The sequence below is a fragment of the Rattus norvegicus genome, chromosome 9 (genome assembly GCF_021556685.1).
Source record: "Rattus norvegicus strain SHRSP/BbbUtx chromosome 9, alternate assembly SHRSP_T2T, whole genome shotgun sequence".
Taxonomy (NCBI): Eukaryota; Metazoa; Chordata; class Mammalia; order Rodentia; family Muridae; genus Rattus; species Rattus norvegicus.
This window is the reverse complement of record NC_141542.1, coordinates 102,053,594-102,077,326: the sequence shown is the minus strand read 5'-3', so window position 1 is coordinate 102,077,326 and position 23,733 is coordinate 102,053,594. Positions and strand designations below refer to the sequence as shown.

Here is a 23,733-nt window from a genome sequence, read left to right as displayed (position 1 = left end):
ACAATTCCGGTATACAAAAAAGTAAAAATCCTTCGTACTCACTGTCAGAGGTTCATTCCCTCTACCTGTCTGGTGTGAAGTCAATACCGAGACACACAACACTCTCCCAAAACATCAATAATGTCCAAATGATGCTAAATTCCAGATTGCAACTAATGGTCCCAGGTATCAGTTCTCTAGCGCCTGGCGTCCAGAAGGTCAGCAGGGCGTGCTCCCCGCCTTTTCCCGAGGTTCATGGAGGTCCCTCTGCTCCTTGGGGACATAGGGAACCCCTCCCCTAGCCTGCTCCAGGGGTGTACCGACCGCTGAATGCCATCCACGCCACTGGTGCCCAGCACAAAGTCAATCCCTTGGAAAGCATAAGCGCCCGAGGCGACAAGCCTCCTTCCCCGGATCCAGCAGGCGCTCAGGGCACTCCTGTCCCCAGCAGGGTCTCAGGTGCTAACTACCTGGGGTTCCCTCCTGCCAGGACTTCAAGCACTGAACCTGCAGAACCTAGGACAGGGAAGGAACTCAGGGCACTCCAGTTGCTTGGGCCGTGCGGGGTAAATCCAGAGCACAGGGTGTTTCCAGAATCTGTTCTGCATGGGCCAGTAAATCCCTGTCCCTCAGTGCTGCCAGGATGCTGCTGGCACCTGGCTCTTGGGAGTTTCGAGGCCTTTGGCTGGGTCAGAGTCCACTCCCAACCTTCCTGTTCCTCTTTAATCCGCTCAGTTTATGACCTGGTGAAGTGCTTTCTCCAAGCTCCCAGGGGGATTCAGATCACACTAGAGACTAGATATGCCTTACTTACCTTGAAGGACCTATAGAGGATATAATTCTTTTTTTTTTTTGGTTCTTTTTTTCGGAGCTGGGGACCGAACCCAGGGCCTTGCCCTTCCTAGGTAAGCGCTCTACCACTGAGCTAAATCCCCGACCCGAGGATGTAATTTTTACTTCCAAGTTTATGTTGCCTGATAGTTCTCCTTTCTCTGTTCATTTCTCTGTCTGTTGAAGAATTACAGGACTAGAAACTTGCAGTCCATCTTCATAATTTTTATTAGAGAAGCAGAAACTGGTGACTAACAAGGGGGTTTGGAGGCGGGGAGGAATCAGGGAAAAAGCACTATTTCTCCTGAGGTTGGCAGTTTCTGTTTCTGTCTCATTGTCTGTCTGTGTATATTGGGTTTTTGTTTGTTTATTTTTCTTGATACAACAGCTCTGCGCTTATATATTTTCTAATAGGATGTGGTACAGGGCTGGGTTCCATTTAAATCGGCCTAGGCACGATACATTTAGCCCGTTGGGTCGTTTTAAAGGTCTGCAAGGTCTTGATTAAGACAGGGGTGGGGACTTTCAAAAGTGGGCCAAGCCTACCCTGAGGGTTGTCTGCAGTCAGCAGTGCAGTTGGGAGGGAGATGGAGTTAGCTTAGTTAAGCCCACCCTTTGGGTTACCTCCGGCTGGCCATGGAATGGGGCAGGGAGTTATCCTGCTGGTTGGCAATTAGTTCAGAGGCCTCAAGGGAGGGGAGGAAGAGGGAGCTTCTTTTGTGCAAGGGCCCAGCTCCATCTATAGTGGAAGTGCTCAGAGGTCAGGCTGATCTCATCTCTGACCTCTCTCCCTAACTACCTACCAATTTAGAATTAAAGATCTTCTATCTTCCCACAGTTCCAGTTTTGTATCGGAACTATATGGAAAAGTTGCATCCCATCTCCTCCGTGCTTAGGTGTTCGTCTAAATAAGGAAGGCAAGTTAGTGTCCCTCACACAGATACAAAAGTGAGCCTGTGTTAGGGATTTTAGTTACTGAGTTCGAGGGGGAGAAGCCGTGAGCAGCTCAAGGAGCCGTTCAATAGCACACAGTTTCACAGAGTTGAAGAATTGAATTGCAACCGGAGGAAAACTGGTTTGTCCACAGAAGGAAGAAAAGTCAAGCTAAGTGCTCTCCCCCAGAGTGGGCGGTTTGCACAGTCATCAGCCTAGAAAGTGATGGGAAAGGGGGGCCAGCCCCGAGAGCTGAGCAGGTAAAGGTGTTTCCCACCTAACCTGACCCGTGAGTTCAATTCCCAGACCCCACCTACTGAAAGGCAAGAACTTACTCCTGCAAGCTGTCCTCTGATCTCTGCAACGACACACAGCACACACAGGTCTTCTCCCATAAACAAACAGTTCTTTTTACAGAAAGTGTAGGAAGAAGCTTCAGACAGTAAACGTGACTTGGATAGACATTTCAGTCAGTGCCAGGGCTTTATGGGAACGGAAACCCCTTACATCAGAATATTTAAATTATTATCTGGATTTTTTTTTTTCATAAGGTGCTATGCTTCTGAGCTTCTCCAAACTCCGTCACTCATGGGTCCTAACAGTTTTTGGTGCGCTGTAGGCTTTAACAAAGAAGCAAACACATTTACCCCCAAGTTGTTTGTAAGGAAAACGGAGGGGAGGGAAGTTGAGGGAGACGATATGGAGTGGGGGCTGGGAGCATAGGGTTCCAGTCAATCCCTGTCACACAATAGCTGTGGGATCCTTCTGAGACCTCCATTTCTTCTTTTGAATATAGTGTTGAACGGAATTCCAGAAGCTTCCCCTACTCCCCGGTACTACACCTAGGAACAGGTTTCCTTTGTGAAAGGCAGGATTCCTTAAGTGGTCTCCTTTAGTTATGCAAATATGCTGGAAGAGGCCTCCCAGCTCTGGGTAACAGTGGGGTGGCCTTTTGCCCCCTTTCAAGTTCCCTTTGAATGCAGAGCTGGTAGCTAAGGACAAGAACTTCTTGCTGTTGAAGCCTTCTGTCCTTAGTAAGGAAACCCTCCTCCCAACACATACACACCGATTGCTATTCCGACCCTGAAAGTTGCTAGTGTGTGAAAGCGCCTGAGGGAGTTTACGGAATTCATCCAGAGGCCCTGGACCCAGGTTCCCAACATCCAACTACTCTTTGGTGAAGGATGGCTGTGGTGGTTGAGTGTTACAGAGACAGATACTTAAGTGCCTCAAGTGTAGGCTTCACCGCAGCCTGCGTGGCCTGAGAAGCCCCCGAACTGCGCAGGCCCGCTCAGCAGCGCCCCAGTGTGGAGTGAGAGCTAACAGTTGGAATTACTTGCTGAGGTATTTGGGAGGAAGATCCAAGAGGGTGTGCTTGGATTCCCCCACCCCCAAAGCCCGACAAGGGTACATAAAAGAGTTTACATTGAAAAGTAAACCTGGGCTGGAGAGATGGCTCAGAGGTTAAGAGCACTTGCTGCTCTTCCAGAGGTCCTGAGTTCAATTCCCAGCAACCACATGGTGGCTCACAACCATCTGTAATGGGATCTGATGCCCTCTTCTGGTGTGTCTGTGGATGGCTATAGTGTACTCATATAAAAATAAATAAATAAATTAAAAAAAAAAAAGAAAAGTAAACCTGTTTTTACTAAAGACAAAGTATTGTAGATTATACATGCAGAGCGTTCCCAGCGCCAGGCATACGGACTCTGCTCCGCGGTCGTTACTGTTGCTAATGTCGGCCCAGAAAAAGATAGGATGTGCGGGCCCTTTGTCACTCTGGACTAAAGGAGAGGAAAAGTAGAGCTCTCCTCCCCTAAAGTAAACCATAAAACTTAGAAAGTTCACTTTGTTCCCTCCTATTTGGGAGCTCACCACAGAGGATCCTAATCTTCGCCTGGGAATTGGGAGCTCTAACTCAAAGACAGGTCGTCGGACAAGAAATCCAAGCAGGCAGGCCTTGCTCCGCCTCCCCACTCAGTTTGATTTCATTAGGTCATAAAAAGTCTTCCCTGGTTTTTGAGTTCTGTTCTTCAGAAACTTTATGATTACTGGAAAACTTTTTAAATAGGACTGGAGAGACAGCTCAGGTGGTAGTGCCCTTGCCTAAGCCTGCTAGAAGCCCTGGCTTCCACCTCAGCACTGCACAGGCTTGGCAGGGTAGAACTTGCCTGCTGAAGGGTTAATTACCCAAAAGCCTCAGGTGGGCTGAGAATCTAATAACACCCGTGGAAGCTTCTGATCCACATACCCACCTGTGTTTTGAGACTGGGGGGTGAGTGGGTAGGGAGACCTGACCCACAGCTGGACTTTTCCATCCCAATCCCCCTTTACTGGCCGGTGAACTGCCAAGACCCCCAGGCCACGTTCATACACAGTTCTGTCCCACTCAGCCTCCATCAGTTCCTATCTAACACACCTGTCACACCAGCTGTCAGATGTGAGTCATTGTGAGTTCAAGGGCAGCTGGGGTACCTGAGACCGGCCTCAGGAAGGGACCTGTGAAGACTTTTCTTGTCTTTTGTTGTGCAACCTTGATGGGACACACCTCTCAAACTAGGAAACACTTGAGTGAAAAGTACCTGAATCTTCCCGGAAAGCCTTTATCTTTATGCCTATTTCCTTAAGTAATCCCAGCAATGAGTGTTTTTAGTCAGGCTGTGTAGAGAAGGCTAGAAATTCACATTCTTAGGCAAACTGAAAAAAGCCAATGGCAACAGGGGTTGGGGGGATGGGGGAAGGTCTGCAGGGACTGCAGCAGCAGGGACATTCTGATGAACATCTCCCAATACAGTTTTGGGGATATATTCCTATCCTGCTTGGCCTAGCAGGACGTGGACCCTTGTCTACCTGATAGCTCGGAGCCTGCAGTGAACACCCTAACTTCAAACAGAGGGAGCCACCTAACCGAGATACACCCATTCATCTGATGCTAGGGAAGATCCTGCCTATTTGATTGGTCCTCTCTCAGCAGATTCAAACAGTGACCCAGAGCCAGCACACAGCCTAGGGCTAAGAAACACCATCATTCATTCTCTCAGATGTGGGATAAAGGCAGTCTCCAGAGAATATACCCACCTGACCCTGGGAGTCAAAGCTGACCAGTACCTGCATGAGACTGCATAGCCCCTGACCAGTCAGGACCAGATCCTTTCTATAATCCGCAGGAAAGACGGGACACTGACCAGTCAAGACTGAAGCATTCTGGTTCTGAGTCCCTTCCTTCCATCAGATTACCTGGATGGGATGGTTGGAGAGTCATTGTTGGTCTTTTTTTTTTTTTCTTAATAAGTTACCCCTTTCCTTTGTTCTAGGAACCACTGGACTTAACCTGCTCTTGGTTGGAGCCCCGTTTCAATAGAGAAGTCTTGCCTGAGTGTCTCTACCACTTCCAGACCCAAGAACTGGGATCTCTTAACAAACTCAGCAGGGAACCTCCCCTTGGCCTCCCCCACAGTGACTCCTCCCCAAATTCCAGTCTACCTCAGGGAAATATCCTTTAAGCAGTAGGGACAAGGCTGAGTCAGGGTGGGTGATGGGCGATGGGAAATGTGACAGCGTCCCCCCCCTTACCACCTCTTTAGGGGCTCCTTGGCCTCCTTCTGCTGAGTTAATGTGGCCTGCCTACCCAGCCTTGGGCCCAAGTGAGATAGCCTATCAGGAAGCAAAAACCACACACTCTGGCTGAGTGGTCAGAGTCTTAACTTGATGATATCACTAGTCATTAAGACCCACAGTGCAGGCAGGTTACTTCCCCGGAGTTCCCAGTTCACAGAACCCAAGCAAAAGTAATAGCTTCAGAACTACTGATCTGTTGCCCAGGGTCGGTAGCTCAGGGTCAGCTCCAGAGACTTCCCTAAGCCTCTGAGGCTAGAGATTGAAGCCGGTCTGCCACCTAGCCGCACAACCAAGCACCCATCTCTCTCTCTCCCTCCCTCCGGTCCTTCTCTCTCCAGCAGCTCGCTGTTCCGGAGAGCAGGTGCTGGCTCTCACTGCACTGTTGCAATCCTAAAGTTAACTTCTGGGAACTAGGCACGTGTGTTTGCACTGAGTTCTGTGAATAACATAGCCAGCTAACAAAGGTGTGGGAATACCTGTGCTAGGGAGAAATGGTGGCAGCTCTGTCCTTTCCATCCCTAGGACTTGGATGGGAGCAGCTGGACCCATGGCAGATCTGAGCTGGCCACAGCTGGCCTGCTCACTCCCATCTCAGAAGATCTTGTCCTGGCAATAACTGTTCTCTCTCCTCCGGAAGCAGCAGCTTTGGCAAACGTCCTGCACAAGGCAGGCTCTCCTTCCAGCCAAGTCTACTTCAGTGCAAGGACATCAGGGAGCCTACTAGGCTCTGTGTGCCCTGCCTGAGTGCAGTCACTAGAACAGAACTCTTGCCTTGACCTTTGCTAATTGATCTTTAGGCCATGTGATCAACTGAGACAACTGAGGGCAGGAGCATGCCGGCTTCCTGCACCACCAGCCTCTCAGGCCCCTCTAGAGGTCTTACTCGCCCACTGGCCAAGACCAAGGAAGCAGCTAGTTCAGACAACGTCAACAACCAGGCCAGTTTTATTGAGAAAATAGAGAAGACGCTTCCACCTTTCCCAGGCGACCCCAGTGGGAGGTGGCATCCTTTCGCAGGAGAAAATAGTCTGGACAGGCCCCAGAAAAGTAGGGGTGTCATTGGGGAGGGCTCAGAGGGGGACATGGAGGGCAGGGGGGGATGGTAAAGACGCTAGCTGGCTGCTGATGGAAAGTGTACAGAAAAGAGGCACACCTCCCAAGGCCTGGAGCCGCCTCCTGCCAACCCTTCATAAATAAATTTCACAGTAATAGAAGAATGTCTACATCTAGGGCCCAACTGGTCAGTTTCTGGCCAGGGAGTCAGTATGGGTGAGGCGCAAGGGTGAGACCTGGCCTGGGCTCTGCTCAGGTATCACTGTGCCTTGGAGGGGCCAGGAGCACTGCTCTTTTGCTCTGTGTCAGGGGTGTAAGGTGGGGCAGTAGCCCACACTGAGGTTTAGAGGAGTGCTGAGGTAGTCAGAGTGGCCAGTCAGGCTTCTGGACGAGAGAAGACAGCCAGGAGCCGTGCCTCAGCAGCTGACCCCAGGCAAGCCTGGGGCTGTGCTGAGAGCCTGTGGAGCTCCTCTCTTAGGAGATCCAGGAATGTGGACCAGGGGACACCTGTGGACCTGCACAGGAATGATCTCCCACAAAGGCTGCCTGGCCCTCAGGGAGTCAGGCATTTGACAGGAAAGAGACTGCCCTGTGAGGACAAGGGGCAGCCACAGACCCACTGGGATCAGGTCTCACTCAGGTACCTGAGCAAATGTTCCTTTAGAGGCCACCAGGGCCTCCTAGCGGACTAGAAGAGCTCCAGGTCCTCAGATGACCTCCAGTCAGGGGAGTTCTGCTATTCCTGGGTCTCTTTCTGGGAATTTCTGGGAGTTCCTCTCTGGCTCTCTGTACCCCCCACACCCAGGGGCACAAAGGGCCCAAACCCTTCACCTCCTGCAAGGGTCCAAAGACTATGCCGTGCACTGTATCTCCAGTCCCCAGGCCCCAAGGACTTGAGGACTTGGGCACTGGTGGCCCAGCAACATTAGAGCACCTGGAACTTGAGAGAACAGGTAAGATTGCTATGTACCAGATCCCACATGGCCAGCAGCTCGGCAGGCAGCAGCTTGTGAACCACGAGCATGGATCGGTAGAAGCATGGCTCCTTGTTCATTCGGCTGCCTCGGACCCGAGAGATACCGAAGGTCTTGAAGCCCTCGTGGCCTGTGGGCTTCACTCCCAGCACCTCCAAGCACATGCCCAGGAAGACGTCATCAATAGGGAAGAGTTCCAGTGTGTCACAGGCGTGGTGGAGTTGCCGAGCCAGGCTGCCAGACATGAGGAAACCCCCGCCGCCGGCATAGGGTGGGTAGGTGGCCTTGCTGTACATGACGGCGGGGATGTAGTATTTGTTATCTTTTTTGCGGATGGGTCGAGCATGTTTCAGAACATCACCTACGAATAGGTTTTCCTGGGGCTGCCGGTCAGACAGAAACTCGAGCAGGTTGGTGGGGTTGACAAAGACATCATCATCACCTTTGAAAATGAAGGGGACATTGGGACAGTAAATGTCAAGCCACTTGAGGAAGTGGATCTCCTTGAGAGTCAGGTTGAAGAAGCTGTCAAGGAAGTCCCACTGTAGGATGTCGCCATAGAGACGGTCCTCATAGGCCAGCAGCTGCTGATAGTGGGTTCGCTCCTCTTGCTTGGAGGCTGTGCCGAGCAGGAAGAGAGTCCGCACGGCCCCCCTGTCTGGACCTGCTGACTCCCATTCGTGGCCCCAGGTCTGACGAATGACCTCTCGGCGGTCATGCTGTGTGATGACTGACTTGACAACCACAAGCAGATAGACATCGCCGGCACACTTCTCCGGGTGGTTTAGCAACATGGGGAAATATCGACAATGCTGATAGGCTAGGAACTGCCGGAAGTGTGGCTCGAGATTCTGGAACCAGGGCTGATGGGTCAGGTTGACATTGATAGAGCAGTTAGTGGTAACCACATCCCAGACCTGGGGTCCCCGAGGAACCGTGGGGGTGGGAGCCACTACATCCTTTGAACTCTTCCAGAAGCTGTTGGGGTTGACCAGACTTCCAGTTTTGGGTGGCCCTAGCGTGGGTGGTAGAGGATCCTGAAGGAATTGACCAGGGGTCACACTGCGCTGGAATACGGTGACAGCCACAAGGAGGGCCAGAGCCAGGCATACACTCTTGTAGAGGGTTTTCTTCCTAGGGGGAGCAGCAGAGAAGAGCTGTCACTCATACATAGTCTTCCTGAGGATTAGGGGCCCACGGATGGGTTGGTGGACTCTTCTTCCTCCAAGGTCAGAGGATCCTGCTTCCTGAAGAGTCAGCTACTGGGGTCCCAAACCTAACGACTTTGGGAAGGGGGTTCATTTAACCCCTCAAGTTCCCCCAAAATGGGACAGAACACAAGGTAAAGTACCAGGCACGAACTCAGTGAAATGCTGTCATTTTGCCAGGAAAAGAGACCTCTGTCCAGCCTCTGTGCCCTGGTTTTCATTTTTAGTATGTGGATACCAGTATCAGTGGGTGACTTTGAACCAGTCACTCTATGGGGCAAAGAGAGTATCCTTATTGCAGTTTTTGGGGAGTTTCCTTGTGGAGTACAGTGGAGAGTGGGTTCTGGCTTAGCAGCCCCCACCGACTCAACAGAAATGAGCCGTTCTTACTCTAGATGGGAGGCCTCAAAGAGACAAGGACAGATCACAACTCTTTACCCCTACTTTTATATTCCACATGGAGCCCTTCAGTCATAGCAAGGACACCCACTTTCTGGGGACCCTACCTGCTCAGGTAACCCCTCCACACCCTTTTCAGAGGCAGAAATCCTAGCTCTTCTCAGGAATGATCCTGCCCGTGCCCCCTTCCGCAAGAACCTTTCCTCCGTAGGTCACACTGGGAGAGACTCATGGCCTTCCAGGGCTGGGGCAGCAGAGAGATGGCTCTCACCTCCAAGGCGGGGAGGTACAAGAGCCAGGGAGCCAGGAAGCAGGTAGAGATAACCCTGGGTTTTAAGCCTGTGGAGGCGCAGGTTGAGTAATGTTAGGTCCCCCTCCCCACATTCAGCGAGATTTCCCTAGGAGCCCCGCGACTTCCCGGCCACCAGGTTGGATGGAGAAAGACAGAAATGACTTGAGGTACCCTGCTGGGACCGAACCCAGTCCCCTCCAGTTCTTCGGGTTCTAAAGAAGCTCCACGCCGCAGCTCCGGAGTCCGAGTAAGGACCAGCCCCAGGGCCCTGGCTCGCACGTACCAGTCCACTCCATTTTTAGGAGCAAAGCGGGGGAAGGCGAAGGGTCGAGGCGGTCCGGAGAAGAGGCAACAGGAGGGAAGAGGGACCGGAGGGGTAGGGTGTGTGTGCGTGTGTTGTATCTGTTAGTGAGATCGCAGGGCCGGAGAGACCTGGCTGCCCGAGTCGCGGCCGGGGAGCCAAGCGTGCGCCCCTCATCTCCCACATCCCACCTGCCGTTCCGGCGCCGCGCCCTACTCCGTATCTCCCGCCACCCTCGATGTCCCGGGAAACTGGGGTCGGCCCCAGGGCACCCAGCGTGCATCCCTTGCGCTCTGCGGTCCCGGGAGGAGGTGAAGCTCGGAGGTACCCTGCGGCCACCCGGACCCCGACTCACCACAGAGACATGGCGCCCGGTCCAGGGCAGCTGAGCGGGGCGCACGGATCACAGCTCTGGGCGCCGCGACTGGGGACGGCGGGACGAGGCCGGGCCGCGCCCCCGCTGAGACTTTCTTTTTCCCTGCGGCTGGAGGAGGGGCCGCAGGGGCGGCGGCCCAGGTAGGTTAACCCTTGGCGCCCCGGCTCACCGTGGGGACAACAACTCTGTTCACCTCAGAGGCACGCCCCGCGGGATCGCTAAGGGAAGAGCCGGAATCTCAGAGACCTTGAGGATCGCCAACATCCTGACGCGGCGACTTCCCCGCTGCTGGGCCTTCACGGGGTCGCCTGCCTCTCCTCTTCGGGACACGTGGGGACGTCGGACGCCGCCCACCTCCACGCCCACCGGGCGCCTAGCGGCCTGGCTGCTTCCTACTGGAGAAGCCTTGGGTGTGTAGAGTGGAGGAGGCAGATAAAGGCTGTTTTCCGTAAAGCTTCCTTCTCTCTACCCTGTCTACTTTTCTCCTACCTGGGTTCGCTTAGGCCTGGCCAGCGATCTTAAGAGGAGATGATGCTAGGAGAGGCTGTGTTGCCTGTGTCAGACCTCCAGCCAGCTCAGGTCACCCAGGAAGGCTCTGGGCTCCCCACTCTAGAAGGCTTATTAGCTTATGCAAAAAGTCCATTCTCTTGCTAGAGTGTTCACACGTGCCTTTAATCCCAGTAGGTGGATCTCTGTGAGTTTAAGGCCAGCCTGCCTGGTCTACACGGTGAGTTCCAGACCAGCCAAGGGCTCCCTAATGAGACTCTTGTCTCAAAACAAACAAAAGCCTCCTTCTTGTATTGCCAACAAATCCTTCACTTAACCGCACCCCACTTTTTTTCTTTTGTCTCCAGGCCTTTATTAATCTGCGTGATTTTCTCTTGGGAGTGGGCTACACATAAACACAATTCAGGGTGGGAGGGGACACCTTGGCCCAGGCTCTGGGGTGATGCCTCCCCTGGGTGACTTGGAAAAATTTCTGTCAGATAAGGCTACTTACTGGTCCTGCTGTCTGTCGTCCAGATGTCTGGACCCGTATTGGGGTCGCAATGCTGAGTAGGCAGTAAAGCTTCAAAATTACCCACAGGATTGAAATGGAAGCTGTTTACAGTCCACTCCCAGCATCCAGAGTGCCCTACCTGCCAAGCCTGGTTCTAGGGCCCTGGCGTCAGTGGCTCACTTGGTTCTGGAGACATAAGCTGCGGTTCCTCTCTTACCAGAAGGTAGAGTCAGGAACACACGCACGCACGCACACACATCCTATGGATGGAGTCACAGCCTTAACGTTCAAACCCAGGAGGTCTGCCCAGCTCAGGAGGTAGTCCCTGAGTCCTGTCTCAGGCATTTCTGTCAGATAGTGGGATAGTAGGACTGGGAAACGACCTTTCTGCAATGTCATTCCTCTCCCAGGGGATACAGGGAGACCAGAAAGCCCCAGTGACCCCCAAGGGTGAAGATTCCTTTTGGCCTTCCCTTAATGATCCTTGGGCTGGGGTATGTGCTTAAACATACAGTGGAATCTTCTGGAATGTTCTGGAAGCTCCAGTCAGGAATGATGAAGGGCCTTCAGATCAGAATTTCAGAGGAGAATCCTGGGACAGTGCAAAGCCCTGGCCTGAAGTGTAAGTCTCACTGGCCTAGCTGCCTGCCCCTAGGAGTCACTGCAGTCCCACTAGTCCCAGGTCACTGGTCCTTGTTGTCTTAGCTTAGCACTGGCTACCTACCCATCCCTGTCTCTGCTATTCCACGCCCTTTTGGCACGCAGTTCAGGCTGGCTTTGAACTCAGATCACATTGCCTTAGCTTCCTGAACGATGGGGGTTACAGATATGCTAGCATAGCTGGCACCACCCAAGCTTTGGGGTTCTCTCCTTTTGCCCAGTAGTGTGACTTTGAGGAAGAGCAGGTGCTCTGTCCCAGCTCCCCATAAGGTGCCTTGCTGGAGATCACCCCTTTTGACCTCTGATTCACCTTTCACCCCAGGGTGAAGTTTTTCCAGGTGCTAGGTGCAGGTGGACACAGGTGTATCTGGTGAGGGTTTGTGAATTGAGATCTGGGTGCCAGAGGATTGGGGGTTGGGCCAGTCCTCCGCACTTCCTGGCTGCTACGAGGGGGCAGCTGGCTTATCCTCTTGAGACCTCAATTTCCTGCCAATGTAGAGCTACGTGAGATGACGCAGAGGAAGCATCAGTGTCCCCTACATGCAGAGCCTTATGAAGGTGGGTGCTTTTGAAATTCTGATCATTAATGTTTGACCTATCCCAGGGGATCCTGGGACCACAAGGGAACACGGAAGCAGTAAGGGGGTCCGGGGGAGCTGCCCAAGGTCACCTTGGGTTTTCCAGTTGAACTGGTCAGTCAGGATAGTTTGTCAAAGATCATTTGGTCTGTGAATTCAGAATGGGGAAATGTGTGATAACAAAATACACACGTGTGCATGTGCATGTGTTGCCCAGGCTATGGTCACTTTCCAATGTTACTTTATTCTGCTTTCAGTGAGCCACAGGGGCCCGTCACTATTTAGAAGCACAGTGACTCCCCACCGTCAGGCTCTCTTAGTCTGACCCACCTCCATCTGTCCAGCTATGAGGGCATAGCAGCTGGCTATTGATTGTCTCGGAACAACTGGAGTGGCTGAACAAGGCCAGTCTGAGTGGACTCTGCCACTGCCCCCTATGCTGTGGTGAAAGCCCTGTGGGAGGAGACAGCAGTTTCAGGAAACGGTGGTGTGGGGGTGGTGTGGGTGGAAGAAGGGATTGAATAGAGTCCCTAAATCAACAAGTCACTTTCTGAACCATTCTCTTGCTGCCCCAGCAGGGGTGCTCAGTGACCTGGCCTATAGAAGAAACACTAAGAAACACCCCTTTCTCCTTCCCTATTAGGTCTGCAGAGACTTAAAATGTAGAATTGACCCATGAGAGGGCATACTGGTTAGGTATTGTTGCTGCCTCTGGGTCAGAAAGAACAAGTAAGTAGAAAGTAAGGAACCCTGGGCACTTTGGAGAGAGTCTACTATGGGCAGAGACTTGGAGCTGGCGGTGGCCATGTCAGCTGCAGTCACTTTAATTCAGCCTGGAGCTGTTGAAGGCATGTGAATTAGTTTTAGTTAGTGATACACTTCACGGGTAGCCACAGCTGGGGGTTTCAAATTCAGCTGTCTACACTCACAGCTGGAGGTGATCAGTGCTTGGGCGGCCAGAGGTCATTTGCTGGTAGGAAAAGAGTTACCTGTCAAGAAATAATGGCATGGCTCTTCTGTCCATGCCAGACCAGCTCCGTGGAGCACTACCCTGGTCTGGAACACTCTATGATGGGTCCTCTGTGATTTCAGGGCTAGCTGTTGGTCGGGGTGACCTTGAGACTTGCCCTGACATGTTTTCCTCTGCAGACCTTGAAAGGAGTTTCTCCAAGCTCAGAACCTTGGTAGGATGCCTACTTTGTATTTTGTTCTAGAAGTTTGCAGAGAGTAAATTTGGGTCTGAGATGATTTCTGATGAGAAAGTCCGAGAGTGAGACCTCTGGTCCTCACAGGCCACAGGTGTCCACTACTGAGAACCTGACACGGTACAACAGGGTGGCGCTGAAAGGGTCAGGGAGACCCCAGGGATAGCATTCAAGTCAGCACTGGAAGAGAACCCACAGGTAAATTGTCTCCCCCACATGGAGGCACGGGAGCTAGAATCCGGTGCCAGAGAGGGGGTGCATCTCCTTGGATGCTGACTCCCCTTTATTTCTCAACTTTAAACGGACACTTAGGTGTTTAGTGTGTGTGTGTGTGTGTGTGTATGTGTATGTATGTATATATGTGTTTATGTGCATGTGTGTGTTTATGTACATGTATATGTGTGTGTATGTGTATGTGTGTAGTCAGAGAACAACTTTCAGGAGTCAATTCTCCAGCATGAAGCTGACAGGAGAGATACAATTGCTAAGCCGTCTTACAGGCCTGAGTCCTCCTGTAAGTCAGGGGTCCAAGAAGGAGCAAGGAGGAGTAGGGAGAATCTTCAGAACCCAGGGTATTTTCCGCTAAGAGTCTAGTTGAATTCTTGGACTTTCTTTCAGCCAAGGTGTTGAGAGCAGGCAATCCCTGCCCTAAGTCCCTCCATATTGTAAATAGCAGTATTTTCCAGGCTGCGCCTTGCCCTGAGGAGAGACTATTTTACAAACAGCTTTTGGCTTCATTTTGAGAGTAAATGTTGCTGTACATGAGATGCAGGTAGATAAATAACTTACTCCTAAAAGTAGATTTATCGAAGCAAATTGGCACCATGTGAGCACATGAGGATGATCATAGCAGGGAAATGAGGCCTGAGAACTTAAGGACACACCAGACAGAGGAAATGGTGTAACACTGCCACCTGGGCCCCAGGAAGAGACAGACCCCTAACACTGCCATGGCTCTGGTTCCACTGACCTGTCTGTCACCTTACCACCTGGGTTTTGCATCAGTGGACAACCAAGTTTCTGACTGTTCAGGTGCTTCAGGTTTGGCTGGCTCATGATGTTGGCACGGCCTCCTTGAACTGCTGTCTTTCCATCTGTCTGTTCATCTGGACCTGCTGTTCATCTGTCCATCCTTCTGGACTGGTCCTGATCCTCATGCCTGACAGGAGACTCAATGTTGAGGCTCAACTCTGCGCTGCCTGTCAGCCTGGCTCTGTGGTGGGAACAGTCAGTGGTATCTCCTAGATTTTGAATGGAGGGTAACCCATGCTCTGTAGTCCCACTCCCTGCCTTCTTCCTGGCCTCTGACTTAAAGGGAGAACCCAGGCCTGCTGGGATCCCTTTGACTTTAGTGGCCATTCTGTAGCTTACAACTATACCCATATACATAGACAGATTTACAACGTGGTCTGTAATGTGTGACCTGAGTTAACACGAGTAATTAAGAGTGAAATGAAGGAATCTGTGTTTTCCTTAGCCAAGGCTAGGGAGGAGAGTGAAGCCAGCTGGTGAATTGCTGTCGGTGAAACTTCTGTACTCTGAGAATTCATTATTCAATAAAATCGGACATTGTAGAAAGGCTTGAGCATGGTCCTCTGTTTCTGACAAAGCGGCGTGCGTGCGTGCGTAGGTCACAAAGGGAGGCTCCAAAAACATGCAGATCACACGGGAATGAGCCAGGGATGGAGGAGGTGAGGAAACCTGTCCCAGCTCTAGGGAGCCCAAGCGGACCTTTGATTGTCCTGTATTCATGCAGCTAAGCCTCAGCAATCAAGGAGGTGACAGAACTGAGTGACAAACGGGGTCTCCCAGAGCTGGTCCCAAGGCCAGACAGAGGAGAGCTACCCGGGAAACCCTGGAGAAAGCAGGTCTCTCTTTTCTAGGCAACTCTGATGTGGGGAAGCCATCTGCCTGGAGCACTCCGGAGCCTGGCTAGCCTGCTTTGAGCAAGAATCTGAAGAGAGACACGCCTTCCTGTGAGGCTGGGAAAGAAGCAGACAGACAGACAGACAAGGAAGTAGCTGTGGCGGAGACTGGGGCCAGAAAGCTGAGGAAGTAGGTGGTGGTAGAGACAGCAGAGGTGGGTTTAGGAGCTTTGAGAGGAATGGACGCTGGCAGTAAGACATCTAGTTGGGGACTGAGAGAGAGACAAGGAGGGACCACGATGGTAGCTCTGGCATCCTGAAGACCAAGCATGTGACTCAGGCAAGAAACAGTCCAGGATTCTTCTGGCTTTAAGTGATAGTAAGTTCCAACTCTGAAGTGACTGAAGCAAAAGAAACTTGCTAGTTGTATAATAGAAACACCACCAACACCATCATCCTGTCCTTTTACAAGAAGGGCAAAGGCCTCAAGATACCCTCAGACATTTATCACCTCACTCCAGCTCCCACACACACCACTTCCACCTCCTCGTATAAAGTCCCAGGGAGGGACTTTCACTGGTTTCTCTGTGTCATGTGCCCCACCCTAGACCAGTGAGCATATCCCAGGGTTGAGGTAGCATGACTGACCAGATCTGGGTCATACTTTCCATTCTATGCATGGCACAAGATCCTGAAATTGGCAGCCCCCAGGAACAGGTGGGGGTGGGGTGGTAGAGTTTTCAAAGGAGTCAGTCTCAGTCTCTCTCTCTCTCTCTCTCTCTCTCTCTCTCTCTCTCTCTCTCTAGGGCCAGCCTTTTGGAGACAGTGTTTCTTTAGCTGTCTTGGAACTTATACTATAGGCTGGCTTTGAACTTGGAGATCCCCCTGCTTCTGCCTCCTGACTGCTGGGACCACTGCTGCCTGGTGATTCAGCCAATCTTAAAAACTCTGCTCAGTGAGGGGTTCACTCAGCTACCTTGAAGATGTTCCAGCCGTTTGTCACTTAGGCCAAGCCTCCAGGACTCTGGCTATTCTGTAAGACAAACTGCTCAGATGCAGAGCCTAGGAGGAAGGAGGGCGGTGCTGTTTGGACAACTCCTTAATGTTGTCTAGACACCCCTTTCTGGGCTAGCCAGTAGAAGATGGATGCAGAACCTCTGGGGCTGGACAGCTTTCTGGTTCCTTTCTGTGCTCAAGTACAAACCAGCTAGTGTGGGGACAGCCCCATGGCTTTGTGGGTATAGGTGGCAATCAAGTGGAAGTGGAGCTGGTCTGCCACTCAGAGAACAGAGCTAAGGGGATTCAGGGGCAGCAAAGCAGAAATAACCTGACAGGGAGGGCCAGGAAGGAGTGGAGGGCTGATTGGTGGTTGGTTCCTGGTATTGCCTGTGTCTTGGAGCTCTACCCAAGGTCCTCTTGATAGGGCACACATACACGCAAACATTCTCTCTCACACAAATGCACCATCACCACATAAATTATACCTAGGACACAGACTGTGAACACGTGTACCCAGACATGTACAGTAAGATCAAACTATACATGAATACACAGGCATTCAGAGACATGTAGAAAACTCATGGGCACGCACGCACCCACACACGCACGCACACAGTTCTGCAATACTTGCTTACCCAGTGACACACATAAATACACACTTGCCCGTGACAAGCTGTTTTGTTACCAATGAAACCTTGGGAATAGGTCTGGGACCCAATAGGTCCTGTCCTGTTCCGCCTATTCTCTCACCCCCAGGTTCTCAGCTCTGCACCTGCTCCAGGATGTCTGATACACCCACAAACCTTTAATAGTGTGTATTGCCTCCAACTGCCACTCCAGCAAGCCTGTCTCCCTTTGGTTCCCCAATACCCTCCCTGCCTTTCTTCTGCTCAACTGTATTATGTCCTTAGGAATGAATTCCTGTTGGCCTTGAAAAATGGACTTCAAATGGCTAGCATCACTTTAACAAGCTGTCTGTCCCTCTCTCCTTCACCAGTCCTACCATAGTGGGTACAATTAAAGAACGAGGACAGCCCTTTTCTGCCAGGCAGCATCCAGGAAGGGATGCATAGGATAGGGGTGGGGAGGCAGGGAATGAAGGCAGGCATGGGCTACTTCAAGAGACTCTGGCTGCGACAGCCACAGCTAGAAGAGGACAGGATGTGGCTACTGCAAGGGGTCCTAACAGCCCAGGCAGATTTGTAAGACTCAATAACATACCTGTTATACTAGCATACATTATACTGACATACTGACATACAATCATGTGTGGGTGGGCAGTGAGCCCCTTGTCCTGGCCAGCTGGGCCCAGGCTACACCCTCCTCTGGCCACCAATGAGTCACATCCCTGCCTGCCAGGCAGCTAGCATGGGACACACAGTGGCCTTTCAGCCCTAGGCCTTAAACACTAGCTCAGTCTTCCTTCTGAGACACCTCCCCCTCCCAACCAGCCTGCCACCCTCCCAGGCTGACAGCTCAGCTCCACACTGAGGCCACATGGGCCTCCTTCCCTCCAGAGCACAGGGCCCCCTGTCTCTCATCACAAGGCTCCTGGCCAAGCCAACCTTGAATGGCTGCCTTTTCAGACCAGAGCCTGGACCAGGTGCATTCTGGACAGTCTTGTTCCCATGACAGCCGGCCAAATATCTAGCCAGAGAGATGAGGGGTGGGCTAGAGAGCTGAAGTACTCAGAGATACATGCCTTTTAGGCTCCACAGTGTGCTTGTGCTGGGTATCTCTCTCTCTCTCTCTCTCTCTCTCTCTCTCTCTCTCTCTCTCTCATACACACACACACACACACACACACACACACACACACACATATTGTCTCTCCTGTTTCCTTCCCATAAAAACCCTTAACTAGGCAGAAATTGTTATTATTCTTCCCATTTTACAGAGGAATGCAGTGAGACTTAGAGCAAGGTGAATCTAGCAGCCTCCCAGGCCAATGGTCTGGAATGATCTCATCTGATAGAATTGCGGTGAAGTGAGAAAGCATCCTCCAGTACTCTTGGAGAAGAGGCCACAGGTGGTACCTTGTGACCATGAGCCCAAACCTCAGTTATGGGCTTTGTACCTAGTACCTAACAGATCTTGCTCTTCCTGTAGTCTCGGCACTGGCTCCTTGGCTTCTGGGTCTGGCTGGAGTTGCGAGGGTCTTGTCCACCATGTTTCAGCCTTTCCCGCTCAGAGTTTGCATTCTCAGCATGGTGGACGAGCCAGGACTTTGCCTTAGGTGTTTAAAGTAGACTGGTCTCTGATAAATGTAATTTAAATAAAACATTTTTTTCCCTAGGTGGTGGTGATGGTGCATGCCTTTAATCCCAGGACTCAGGAGGAAGAGGGTGGATCTCTGAGTTTAGGGGTAGCCTGGTCTATAGAATGACTTCTGGGACAGCCAGAGGTACATAAATACACCTCTTTCAAAAGACCAAAAACCAAACCAAAACAAAAAAAGCAAGAGCTTTTTCTTTTTTTACATTTGTGTGTGTGTGTGTGTGTGTGTGTGTGTGTGTGTGTGTGTGTGTACATGTACATGAATGCCTACGGTGTCAGAGAACAGCCAGTGGGAATTCATTCTCTCTTATCGTGTAGTTTCTTAGGCTTGGCAGCAAATGCTTTTACCACTGATTGTGTAACTCCGGATCCTGGAAGAAGATGTCTTATATTCCTGGCTCTTGGCTGCAGGGGACAAAATGAAACCGCACACAGGAACAGGACAGGGATGAAGTGAGAAGAGCAGGGCTTGACTCCTGTACCAGAGGCCTTGTGGCCACTAGCAAAGACGTTCACCCGTGACTACGTAAGCCTACTGGCAAAAGGCCTATAGCGACATTTTGAACCTTGAGACTGGGGAGATGGCTCAGCGGTCAAGAGCACTGAATACTCTTGAAGGCCTGGGTTCAGCACCCACATAGTGGCCCACCACAGTCTGTAACTCCTGTTCCAGACAATTGACACCTTCTTCTGGCTTCTATGAGCACCAGATATGTACATGGTGCACAACACACATTAAAAAAAACACTCATATATATGAATACATTTTTTAAAAATAATTAGGATCATGGACATTGACTTGGGGAATCCCTGGGTAATCAGGACCTAATCTAGACACCTGAGCACTGAAGTGCAGAAATTGTCTCTTTAGGAGTAGAAAGACAGCCAGAGAAACTAGAGCAGGTAAGGACCTTGGCCCATCTCTTTCCTGAAGGTAGGTACACCTGTGTAGACTGGACCAGAGAGGTCACAAAGAGCCATGGATGACTTCTGCTGACACCTGAAAGGACCTAGGAACACTGCCCTGCCCAACAACATCAAGAAACTGAGGCCTTAGAGCCTTGGTTGTCACTTGGTAAAGCCTGGAACAGGTCTTCCCCAGCCTAGTAAGAGTGCACATGGTTGATAATATAAAATCCAAATCAGATAATCAATTGATCGGGTAAGATTATAACCAGTGTTGTGTAGGTATGATAGAGAGAGGAGAGGAGAGGAGAGGAGAGGAGAGGAGAGGAGAGGAGAGGAGAGGAGAGGAGAGGAGAGGAGAGGAGAGGGGTGTTTAAAGAGGTGTCCTGCTTTAAGCCACATCTTGCGATCAGTGAACAGGGCATGAGGCTCCATGCTGAGCTCCCTCTCCTGGTTTGGTTTCAGGAGCCAGGATTTTATCTGTGATTTCATAAACTCAAGATTTCGGAATGATGGTGCTATTGTGAACAGTCTTGCCTGTCTTTCTCAGCCTGTTCTGGCAGATTGGGTGAGAACAGAATTCCCAGAATTTGAGGACAGCAAAAATCTGTCTAGGACCTTTGAGCCTTCTAAGGTATGAGGAGGCTTTACCAGAAAGCCCCTCTTCCTGGCCAGGGTGAACCTCTTTTCTTCCCTAGCAGACCTGAGGTCCCTGAGGAGGGAGGCATTAAAAATATCTGTGAACATCCTCTGGTAGCTTGGTTAAGACACGGGAACCATCTGTAAGAGGAGGACAGGTAACAACAGGACACAAAAGACTAAAGCTAGCTCAGTGCATACAGAATCCTAGACTTTTTTTTTTTTTTTTTTTTTTTTTTTTTTTTTTTTTGCAAGGTCACAGGAGAGGCCAGGAAGAGCCCAGGGCAGACATGAGCTGAGAACTCAAAGAGAAGAGACTAAGTTTGCAGACAGGTGAGAAGGAAAGAGGAGAAAGAAAGATCGAAGGGAAGGGGCTGAGGTATGAGGGCCCCACCCCAGCTCTTGGTAGGTGGAAGGGAGAGGAAGTGAGTGTGAAGTTGGACTGCGCTATATGAGACCCTATTTGAAGGAAAACTTGGGGGTGATGGTGCCAGTGAGATAGCTCAGCTGCTGTGAGTGTGGAGTTTGGCTGGTTATGGCAGGGGTTCCTAGCTCATGCAGAGAGGCTTGCAACTACTTACAACCTCGGTTCCGGGGGACCTGTCACTCTCTTCTGACCGCTGCAGGCACCTCCATTCATGTACATGTCCTCAGACATACATATATGCACACATACATGTAATATACACATACTTTTAGTACTTAAAGTACACATACACACACACAGAGCTAAAATCGGAGGGGAGAGGTCGAGAACTAAACAAAGCAGAGAGAGGCCGTCTTTTACTTACTGACAGGAGACCAGAACTTCAGAGCACTCTGTTTTTCCTTGCTTCCCACACTCTTCCCCAGGGCTCCCCCTGGGATCTGCAGTCTGCCTCCTACCTGCCTGTGGTTCCATAGCTTTTGTCTGTTAAGAAGCTATGTGGGTTTGGGGATGTGACTCCGTTGGTAGAATGTGTGTCTCATATGTACAAAGCCCTGGGTTCAAATGAAAAAGAGAGAGGCGGCCCCCCTCTGAGAGCTTCCCCAGAGTCCTTGTCATCCCTGATCATCCATATCTTGCGTCCCTTTCCTGCCCCCCCCCCATCCCTTGCTCTGTTCCACACACCCACTGACTGAGCAAGGCGGGTATGCAGGCCTGGTGCCAGGCACAGGAGGGCAATGAACATTTCTTGGATACGGTACCCAAAACACCCTGATAAACTGGATTCCATCTAAATCTAGAAGTTCAGCTCTGAAAAATATCTGAGGAAAAATGAGAAGACCAGTGCAGTCTGGTCTTGGAGAAGACACTTCTAAAGGATAATTTTGTCTGGGTGTGACAGCCACACCTCTAATCCCAGCACTCAGGGGGCAGAGGTAGGCTGAGCACTGTGAGTTTGAGGGCAACCTGGTCGGGAGAGGGAGAGGGAGAGGGAGAGAGAGAGAGAGAGGGAGGGAGGGGAGAGAAAGCACAATTCTGACAAAGTCTGGAGCGATACTTCAGAAGTTTAGAACATACGCTGTTTGAGGTCAGAGGACCAGAGTTCAGTTCCTAGCCCCCATGTCAAGTGGATCATAACCATTTGTATTTCTTCTTTTCTTTTATTGGATATTTTATTTACATTTCAAATGTTATCCCTGTTCCAGGTTTTCCTTCTGGAAACCCCCTATCCCATGCCCCTCCCCCTGATTCTGTGAGGGTGTTTCCCCACCCACCCACCCCCTCCTACCTCCCCACCCTGGCATCCCCCTACACTGGGGCATCAAACCTTCACAGGATCAAGGGCCCACCCTCTGCTACACATGCAGCTGGAGCCATGGGTCCCTCCATGTGTACTCTTTGGTTGGTGGTTTAGTCCCTGGGAGCTCTGGGGGATCTGCTTGGTTGATATTATTGTTCTTCCTATGGGGTTGCTAACCCCACCATTTGTATTTCTGTCTCTGGGGAATCCAATGTCCATTCTGTCTTCCTTGGGCACCCATATATGCCTGGCATACAGAGAAACATATATACATGAATAAATAAATCTTAAAAAGGAATAAAGAACTCTTAAGTATGATCCTAATTTTTACAAAAACCCACTAAAATAATAAAATGTATTGACCAAAACAAGTGAAAAACTGGAAAAAATATTTGAATGGCTGGAGATGTGGGTCAGTGGGTAGAATGCCTATTGTTCATGAAGTTCTGGGGCCGTAACCAGCTCCCTCATAGTGATGCCTGGAAGCCCAGGACTTGGGAGGTAGAGGGAGGAAGAGTGGAAATTCAAGGCTATTACTGAGTTGAATTGAGGCCATCCTTGGATTACAACCAGTGTTAGGTACTATCCAAAGAGGGAAAATGTTAATGGATCCTTCAAAGGAACAGAGCAGGTATACACAGAGGGACAGACAGCATTCACTCAACACCGTTCGCTGCTAGGGTAATGTGAATTAAAGTCGATGTACACATGAGAGGTGTCTGAGTTAACCGTGCTGCATGGCGGCTGGGTCACTCGTCCAGTCCTGGTGGGAATGTGAATCAGTGTGTGTCTGGAAACCGTGGTGTGGTGGGCACCTGTGCTGAGCTGTTTGTGTAGAAGTCAGAGCTGGCTTTCATCTCTCACCTAGCAGGTTCTAGGAATGGGACTTAAGTCGTCAGCCTTGATGGCAGGCACCTGCTCAGTCGCTCACTTGAGGCGGGCCCTTTTTAAGTGGCCTTGGCTGGTCTGGAATTTGCTATGAAGATTACATTGGCCTTAAACTTACATCAGACCTCTTGCCTTGGCCTCCTGAGTAACTGAGTTTACAGGTGTGTGTTTCTCCAGGCTGTAGTTAACATATTTTTGAATCAGAGTTTTGTTATTGTAGTCTGGTCTAGCCTTAGATTCCCTATGTAGCCCAGGCTAGTCTCAAACTCTCAGTCCTCTGATGGAATTACAGTTGTTGGCCACCAAGCCTGACAACGTTTTTTGTTTTGTTTTGTTTGTTTTATAGCAGTCAGTGATGGTCACCACATGATATTTTAGTCAAATCTGCTAGTTCTGTGGGGGTTTATGGCTTAGTGGTTATGATTGTCTTGGTTTGTGTAAACACACTTCCTGTTGTTCAGACAATGATGAAATTGCCTAGTGCTGCCTTTTTCAGAATGTATTTGTGTCCTGGAGTGACATATGACTACTCCATTTGCAGTATACCTGTGCAGTGCATTCTGAACAATACTAAGGGATAAATTATCAATACATCTACACATACAAGGATCTCAAAAGAACTATCATGATTAATTAAAAAAGAAAACTGCACCAGGGATGGTGGTGGTGGTTCTCACCTTCAATTCCAGCCTTTGGGAGGTAGAGGTGGGAGGGGAGAGTATAATCTCTGAGTTTGTGGCTAGCCTGGTCTACAGAGAGAATTCTGGGATAGCTAGGACTACAGAAGAAACCCTGTCCCCCTACCCTCACCCCCTCAAAAAAAAAAAAAAAAAAAAAGGAGAAGCAGCACATGTTCTGTGATTATACACACAAAACTCTAGAGAATGCAAACGAATCCATAGTGACAAAGATGAATTACTTGCCACAGGGTGAGGCAGAAGGCAGAGGTTAGGAAAGAGGGTAAACAAAACCACAGCAGTGACGTTGGTCCCATTTGTGTGACATGTGTGTGAGTTGATCCCCTA

The 23,733-nt window shown here is 50.6% G+C and overlaps 1 protein-coding gene and 2 long non-coding RNA genes across 3 annotated transcripts in view; 2 read left to right on the top strand and 1 right to left on the bottom strand.

The window, feature by feature from the left end:
- The first annotated feature begins 712 nt into the window (after positions 1-712).
- LOC148003824 (uncharacterized) lies at positions 713-6,615 on the top strand. The gene is made up of 2 exons (XR_015629692.1): positions 713-884; positions 5,058-6,615. It is a non-coding gene; the product is annotated as an uncharacterized LOC148003824 (long non-coding RNA).
- B3gnt7 (UDP-GlcNAc:betaGal beta-1,3-N-acetylglucosaminyltransferase 7) lies at positions 6,289-10,240 on the bottom strand. The gene is given in 2 exon segments (NM_001012134.1): positions 6,289-8,522; positions 9,944-10,240. Coding segments are annotated over 2 exon segments (1,194 nt in total). The 5' UTR covers positions 9,955-10,240; the 3' UTR covers positions 6,289-7,339.
- Positions 10,241-10,345: 105 nt separating this feature from the next.
- The window catches only part of LOC148003822 (uncharacterized), a 32,005-nt gene continuing 18,617 nt past the window's right edge, over positions 10,346-23,733 (top strand). The window contains exon 1 of the long non-coding RNA XR_015629686.1: positions 10,346-12,182. This is a non-coding gene — a long non-coding RNA (uncharacterized LOC148003822). The remainder of the gene's footprint in view (positions 12,183-23,733) is intronic.